The sequence below is a fragment of the Euprymna scolopes genome, chromosome 3 (genome assembly GCF_053919585.1).
Source record: "Euprymna scolopes isolate OS-2025 chromosome 3, ASM5391958v1, whole genome shotgun sequence".
NCBI lineage: Eukaryota > Metazoa > Mollusca > Cephalopoda > Sepiida > Sepiolidae > Euprymna > Euprymna scolopes.
In genome coordinates this window covers 148,077,976-148,086,926 of record NC_136484.1, presented here as the reverse complement: position 1 = coordinate 148,086,926, position 8,951 = coordinate 148,077,976, and the positions used below count along the sequence as shown (strand labels likewise).

The 8,951-nt window shown below is 32.7% G+C and overlaps 2 protein-coding genes across 2 annotated transcripts; both read left to right on the top strand.

Annotated features, from left to right (window-relative positions):
- The first annotated feature begins 3,090 nt into the window (after positions 1–3,090).
- LOC145262811 (52 kDa repressor of the inhibitor of the protein kinase-like) lies at positions 3,091–3,579 on the top strand. The gene has a single exon (XM_080119833.1). The coding sequence runs from the start codon at positions 3,091–3,093 to the stop codon at positions 3,577–3,579; it is 489 nt and encodes a 162-aa protein (XP_079975959.1).
- Positions 3,580–3,631: 52 nt separating this feature from the next.
- On the top strand, positions 3,632–4,630 carry LOC145262795 (uncharacterized). Its single transcript, XM_080119831.1, has one exon. It carries the CDS (start codon positions 3,632–3,634, stop codon positions 4,628–4,630), a length of 999 nt encoding a protein of 332 aa, XP_079975957.1.
- Positions 4,631–8,951: the final 4,321 nt, after the last annotated feature.

Below are 8,951 nucleotides of genomic sequence, written 5' to 3'. Positions count from 1 at the left end.
GTAACCGGTTGAAAAATTGATTACCGGTGTCGCGTGATCCAAGCTTGGATGGAAATCACGGTAAATCGGAGGAAGAAAAAAGCAAAGAAAAGGAAGAAGTCCATATACTTGGAAATCGGCTGCATATAAAACTGTATTTACCTGAATGTTGGCTGGGAATTGTTAATCGACGAGGCTAGGTCGATAAAGAAATGAACGTGACATTAATACAGTTGGATACGCAATTAATAGTTTCAGACGGATAGATGTAAAATCTGGAATCCAATGTTAGTTTGTTTCGTGTTTTAGTGTATTTAATAAACGCGATTGTTTCTGCGTAAACTGTAGAATGCGGCGGAGAACGGATTTCTGTAAGAGAACTGAACTGTATTCACCTGAATATTGGCTGGGGAATTTCCAATTTCAAAAACGATTCTGAAAAAAAAAATGTTAAACTTTTCCATAGCTGGTACTAAAAGATGAAATGAGGAATATTTATTTTTAAGCTACCAGTACAAATAAAACCTAATAACAAATATATGATGTGGATTTATTTTAGCTGTGTAGGAAAAAAAAACAACCATAAAACATAACCTTTTGATTTCTATCCAGTCCTTCAGCATTGACAAATCTAACAAGAAGGTGCTAAAAGGTCTTAACTTTGGTTTTTAAGCTGCTGGTTATTTATTGGTTTAGGCTGCTCTCTGTTTACTGGTTTGTAAAACCAAGTTCTAAATATATAACAGGGGGATGGGTGAAGATAAAAAGCAATAAAAATTAATTTTACTGAAACCGTTTTGCCAGTTGAGTTTGTCTTGGAACTGACAAGACCCACAAATACAGACTAGAAGATTGAAATTTTGTCAGTCACCATAAAAATGTAAGTTATATTTTAATCTAAATGTAGAATTTAAGTAGATATTTTTACTATATAAAACTACTATTTATATTATTATTATTATTATTATTATTATTATTATTATTATTATTATTATTATTATTATTTATTTTAAAATAAGTTTTCAGTAAAATTCTCTCTCATAAACAAAAGTGGTATTCTACATTTTATTTTAAAAGATTACACATGAACACACTGAAAAACTTGACAAAGAAATATATCAATTCTTTTAGAATTTATTCACATGTAAATTTAATTTAAAATATTTCTTAGTTATTTAAGTATTTTCGGATAGTTAATAAAATAAATTTGGTATGTATGCAGAATATAAGCCGTGCTGAAATAATGTTATTTAGAAATTTATTTTTTTTTTAAATGAGGAGGAGATGACATTTTATAACTTTTCTTCTTCCACCTAACAATTAAATAAACAAAAATGTTGTAAATTAAACTTGATCTTATAAAAAAATATCATGGTCCGCATTCTGCATGAGCACCAATAAATTTGTTATCGGAAATAAATTCTGGGCATTTTTGAGAATTATTCATTTATTTTGCAAGATGTGGCTTAAATATTCCACTGGAATAAAAATCAAGCTACATTGCATCCATTCATCTGCTACTATAGAAATATAAGTGACCGTGAGCATATATTAATTTGTAATAATATCTGGAAAAAAAAATTGTTAATTGCTTTAAAAGTAAGAATGGTCATGGTATGGGAAATCAATTTTATGTTAAATTTAAATGCAAAACTCATCTCTCAATCTGCATGCTAAAATAATTGTTTTGGTTATGAAGGTCAGGTTATTATAATTTTTTATAAGTTTCCCATTAGTTTTTGATTCTGATGGTGATTAAAGCCTAAAGTTTTTCTCCAAAAGAAAACATGTATTTTTACAAAAAAAAAAGTTATAATGAAAATGTTTACGAAAATTCTAAAACTTTGAAATTTAGCTATATTTTTGATTTTTCGTATCTTTCTTCATAACTTTTTTTTCACGTGTGAAAATACATTTTTTTTTTATTTTGAAGATTATTTTAGACTTTAATCTTTCGAACACAATCAAAAACTACTCGGAGGCTTATAATGATAAGCCGGCTGTCATAACTGCACCCGCACCCCATCAGTTTTTAGCGGCGAGGACGCATTTTGTCAACTTTGCCGTTTGTTTTGTCTTTCCACGAAAGATAAGCGAACACAATAAAAATGCCAGAATTATATTCACTAAATTAACTATTAAAAACCCTGTTACATCCACATCGCATATACTTTTTATCTTTTGTTAATTTTATTAAATTTCATTATTCGTATTACCATCAGGACTTAAGGTTATTTTTACAGATCAAACCATGAAACGAACCATAACAAAGAAAAAGGAAAGTGGGGGTGAAGGACGAAAAAGGCGAAAGCGGGAAGCAGCAGAAGCTGAAAAGTCAAGTAAAGTCTTAATGCGTTTGTTCAAGAAGCCTGCACCTTCTGTTAGTACTGTTGAATCTGAAGATGGTTCAAAGGCACAATCTAATGGAGATCCTAAGTGGAGTGAGAAGGCTTGTCATGTTGGGAGCATGGAATCAGAAAACGACAAAGTACATAGATTTATGGAATCTGATGCACCAGAGTTCATTGCAGAACACGGTATTGGACTCTTAAATTTTAGTAAGGATAGTAGAAAACCTATTTTGTCAGATAAAATGAGAACAGAAATCACAAAGCTTGGTTCAAAATATTTTCAGAACAGTCATGGACCTTTTCTGCCTATAAATAATCGCACAATGAGTAGTAACTGGTTCAAGACGAAATTAGTAAATGGCGAGGAGGTGACTCGCTCTTGGCTAGTGTATTCGCCTTCCAAAAAGTCTGCATATTGCATCTGCTGCCTGCTTTATTCCCGATCAGAGCATCAATCCACATTGCAGCAGGAAGGTGGATTTAGTCAGTGGAAAGCACCTGAAAGGATGACGGTTCATGAAAATACTAAGAATCATCGAGAGTGTTTTACACTGTGGAAAGAACTGGAAAGAAATCTGACTGAAAAAAAAGGGATTCTTGACGTAGAACTCCAGTTACAAATTGAAAAAGAAAAGCAGAAATGGCGTGACATTCTCATGAGAATATTACACGGTATCAAATACTTGACAAAACAGAACCTTGCTTTGCGAGGACACAGGGAATCACTTCAGGCAGATGGTAACTCAAATGTGGGTAATTAATGAAATTTCTTGCCGTCTTTGATCCTGTGATGCGAGAGCACCTCGCTCTTATTGAAAGTCATCCTTACGCATTATCTTACATCTCCCCAGGTGTTCAGAATGAATTTATTTATATTATGGCATCTACCGTTCGCAAGAATTTACTAGACAGCATTAAAAAAGCTAAGTATTATGGTCTTCTATTCGACTCAACCCTGGACCAGGCACATCGTGAGCAAATTTCAGAAGTTGTAAGGTTTGTGGATATTGATTTTGAAAGGAAAACAGTTTGTGTTAGAGAGTCCTTTCTGGGTTTTCTCCATATACGTCAGAAGGATGCTGCAAGCTTCGTTGAAGTTATCATGCAACAACTGGAGAAAGACCAGATGAAGATAGAAAATTGTCGGTCACAATGTTATGACAATGCTGCTGTGATGGCGGGACACAGAAGTGGTGTGCAGCAAAGAATAAATGAAAAAAAACAAGCTGGCAGTGTTTGTAAATTGTGATAACCATTCACTTAACCTTGTAGGTGTTCAGGCAGCCAGGCAAGACACAGAAATGGTCTCGTTCTTTGGAGTTATTGACTCATTGTATAGCTTCTTTTCCCGTTCCAGACAGCGGTGGGAGAAATTAAAAGATGCTGTCCCACTGGTTTTAAAGGCTGAAGCAAAAAGCCGTTGGAGTTCTAGAACAGAAGCAGTGAAGCCTGTACAAATGTATCTTGACAAAATCGTTGATGTACTAGACAGCATGATAGAAGATGTCAGCCAAACAATTGATACCCAGAGTGACGCTAAACAACTAGTAAATCGCATACTAACATACGAGTTTCTAACATTGTTGGGGTTTTGGCACAAAATACTTACGCCAATAGATAGAGTGCAAAAACGATTGCAAGACAAGACAATGAATTTTCACAATGCTGCCCTAGACATAAAAGGCCTAAGAGATCATTTCAATGATGCAAGAGAAAATTTAGTTGATGAATGCTTTGAAGATGGCAAGAACCTTTGTGAAAAATGGGACGTTGAAATCAAAAGAAGGACAAGGGGAAAAACAAGAATGGCTGGTGAAAATACACGAGATGCCGGGTTATCAAGAACAGATGAAATGAAACGAGTCATGAAGGGAGCTCTAGACCGCCTGCACAAAGAGATGGATGATCGATTCTCCCGGTTATTTGACATCGATTCCAAATTTGGCTTTCTGTTGGATGTTCAAGGCCTTTGTTACGGTCCTGACTCATCTGACTGTGAACAATTAGAGTCTATGTGTGAAAATTTAGGAGCTGTGTACAGTTCAGACATAGATGGCAAGCAATTATATGAGGAGATTATTGATTACAAAATGTTGATATCAAGTCGTGCCAACTTAAAGTTATCGCGTCCTGAAGACCTTCTGACATTCATAGTTGAATATGGTGATGAGAGCGTATTTCCCAATCTTCGAATTGCTTTGCAAATAATGTTGACAATGGCAGTATCTATTGCAAGCTGCGAGCGAAGTTTCAGTAAACTGAAACTAATTCTTTTATGTCTCCGAGCCTCAATGAGTTAGGACAGATTGTGTGATCTAGCTTTGATGAGTATAGAAAGGGAAGAATTAGAGAAAACTAACTTTGATAAAATCATAGACGAATTTGCTTCCATAAAGGCACGAAAAGTGTTATTTTAGAATGTTATTATTGAAACAAAAAAGGCCGGATTTATTGAGGTTTATTGTGGTATGTTTGTTATCCTTCAATTTCTTCATAATAAAAATAAATGAAGTATGTTGTAGTCCTTTCTTTTTGGATAATTTAGAATTTTATTTCTTAAAGCAAGAATAACCATATAATTACTTTATTAAAACATTCATTTCATGGTTTATCTTTCGTTAAAATTGTGCCTGTATTATAATATTATGTAGGTTAGGTATATCTAAGGTATAAATTATTAAGAAGGGGCGCACATTCAAACTTTGCCATGGGCGCCATTTTACATAGGTACGCCACTGCGGGAGTGTTAATTGTTGAGGCTATGTCGAAAAAGAAAGGAACATGGCATAAATACAGTTGGGAATCCAATGGTAGTTGGTTTCGTTTGTTTGTTTGTTTATTTATTTATGTAATAAACGCGATGTTCTCTGTGTAAACTGTATTTTTAATGCGGAGGAGAACGGATTTCAGTAAGAGAGTGGTGTGATAGACTGCTATGAAATTAAGCAACATAAAATTGAACGTGGGCTAAGAATGTCTGATAAAAAAGTTAAAAAAAAAAAAAGAAAAAAGAAAAAGATGGCATCAGTAATCGTTCGGTTCGTTAACCCCCTCCCCATATAAATAAAATTTAAAATAAGAAAAGGAAGAAATGGCATAAGTAATCATTGGATTCGACGGAAAAATACCAATCCGTTTTTTAAAGCAACCACGAACTGAAACTGGTGCTTCCTCGTAGTGTCCCTTGTGGATGTATCCCCACCGGTGATAATCGAACGCGGTAGGAGTATGAATGTAATAGAAGGAAAAGATTTTTCCACTTTCATTGATTGTAATCGAATTTGGCCGTGGACTCTCAGCAGAAAAAATATAGGGATCTAAGTTTATCGAGTAAGTGGATAGGTGATAGGCCTATAACACACCAAAGGTAATGTGCTGCAGTACGTGCACATTACATTTGCATGAAATGTCTTGATTTTCAATCCTATTAAGGTCAAAATCGCAGGGGGAAAATGAGTTCATTTTATTCATATATATATATATATATATATATATATATATATATATATATATAAGAAAGAAGAATAGATAGAAGAAGAAGAAAGAAGATAGAAGAAGATAGATAGAAGATAGAAGAAGATAGAAGAGAAGAGAAGATAGAAGAAAGAAAAAATGAGTTCATTTTATTTATATAGAAGAGAAGATAGATAGACTAGATAGAAAAGAAGATAGATGGGATAGAAGAAGAGAAAGATAGATATAGAAGATAGATAGAAGAAAAGAAGAAAGAATAGAAGAAGAATAGATAGAAGAAGAAAGAGAAGAAGAAGATAGAATATAAGAAGAGAAGATATATCTATTATATAAAAGTTATTTTGTATCTGTATGTGTGACTTGCTTCCTTATAGGTTCCGAAACGGCTGAGCCTATCTTCTGTAAATTTCACACAAAGGTAATTTATATGTCTGGACTGTTTTAAATATGTTTTGTAGAGAAATTTATCGACAAGTATTGAAAAGCGAAAAAATTACGATCTTAAAAATAGTCTCTCTCTCATATAGATAAAACGAATAATTTTTACAGGAGAATATTTTACGTTACACCGGTCAAGGGAAATAATTAAATCTCAAAAAATCATTTCTTCTTTTATTTAGCATCTTTTTTATTAGCATCTGGAGATATAGCTCAGTGATAGAGCATTCGAATAATCTCCTGTTCAAGCCCAGGTGTGCCTCACCATTATATTATTAACGAGTTCAATTTGCGCTAAAAGAAGAGATACCATTTAAAATCTCCACAAATTATTTCTTCATTTGCATATTTTAAAACTAAACATTAATTAGAAGTGACTTTTCCAGGGCGTTCAGTGTCAAGCCCAAATATCAGCTGACGTGATATTGTAAACAAATACAGACAGAATTTGATGAACAGCATTATCATTATTATGTTTTTTATTATTTTATTATTTTTTTGTGAATTAGTCCACCAGGCAAATTATTCCTCATAATATTTAATAACCAACAGAGGATTGATTCGATAATAATTCATACGCAATCAGCATAAATTAAAATATCATGTTTAAGCATATCGTATGACTGGGCAATGTCGGGCGGCCAGTTAATATATGCATATATATATATATATATATATATATATATATATATATATATATATATATATATATATATATATTGGTGCGAACACTAGCAAAGCATAATTTTTCCCTTGTTATGTTAAAAGAATAGTTTGTCAAGAAATAATCTCCCCACTCTTTATCTGTGCCTAAACCTAAATGCAGATTCCATGAACAAAGCTTCTTTCTAAGAACTGCATGCCTGTGGAACTATCTTCCGTTTCCCTGCTTTCCAGCTGACTACAATATGGTTGTCTTCAAGTCCAACGTAAACAAATTCTTGATGAGCCGTTCCACTTAAGTTGACAAATTTACCGAATTTCCATTACTATCGATTGCTATATTGTCCAATTGACTACTATACACTCTTTAACCCTTATCCTCGAATGGCCTCTGGGCCTTGATAAGTGGTGATGCCTATGTAAAAAAAAATATATATATATATGCTTAATTCTGAACAAATTATGCTTTGTAAAATTTTGAAGTGAAATATCTCCTAACTATAAGAAAAAGTGCAGACAAAACTTTTGAATCACAACTGTGTCTTTAATGGATAATCTAATCACCTGTTTGCACTGTTGAATCACTACTTTATATTCTCTACAAGTTAATGCTGATAAACATGCTCTAATATTCATAAATGCCACTGATACTTCATCCTTATTCATATATAGATAGAAATTATTTACGCTTTGAAGTCGGTTCCAATTGATATATTATACTGCAACCAAATACATTAATTCAATGTGTGGTAATGCTTCATTAGCTTTTTCAGTGAAAATTTACTGTCTGTATTGTGATATCTGCTCTTCAAACATGCATAAACATTCAGTCATTTAGAATAGATGTAAACATTTAACTAAGAAAATAACCTGACACATTAAATGGTCACAATTTTATTGAACCTAGACCAGTAGAGCATGTAAGCCCAACCAAATCAATTATATTATCTATTTGGTAAATAACGATGAACTCTGAAAACATTTAAAACATGTTTATGAAGATCTGACCTATTTGGATCTGTTTTATCAAAGAATTTAATTAAAGATGGCTAACACTTAATATTGACACAATATATTTGATCCTTGTTTAAATATGATTACATTTATTCCAAGCGGATTGCTTCTCTCAAATACATATTTCCACAAAGAAGGTAGCAAATAGTTTAACTTTCTATCCATTGTCCTCTCACTAATGATATATATATATATATATATATATATATATATATATATATATATATATATATATATATATATCTTTATTCGATTGGCAAAATTTTAGAATAATTGTAAAGAAGTGAACCATAGCGGAAATTCAATCGACTAAAATAAGAAGGAAAACAAACGGGGTGAGGAAAAAGAAAAAAAAAATGGGGGAAGTTTTTCTTTTTCCTCACCCCGTTTTCCATCTTATTTTAGTCGACTGAATTTCCGCTATGGTTCATTACAATATATATATATATATATATATATATATATATATATATATATATATATATATATATATATATATATATATATATATATGTATATGCAATATTTATTATGACACTATATATACATATTTCAAAGTCGTACCATTGGTTTCCTTATGCCGAATCAACCGTAAGAGGTTGGAAAAAACAGGGTACCTTCAAGCAGAGGCTGTATGCACACAACTCCACTATCAAATACCCTCAAAAGAGATTTGACACATCTTTAGCCACCAAGATTTGGTCGCTTAAAGAATCTAACACTCCATATAAAATAAAATGGTCGATTATTGATGTAAAAAATCTTATGACCCAACCTCAAAGACCTGCTCACTTTGCACCACTGAAAAATATAGGATCCTTCAACCCATCCATAGCCTGTATGAACATTAAAAATGAGATTTTCAGACAATGTCCCCACAAAAGGAAATTCCTCCTTGTCAAATGGCCTAACAACAGCATAACTTAACCGATTCACACCCTAATTAACACACATACGCCTAAATACCGCATTCACCTCTCATTCTAAACTCCAAATCAACCCTCTTCTAAATCACATCTCAACCTTCCTCGC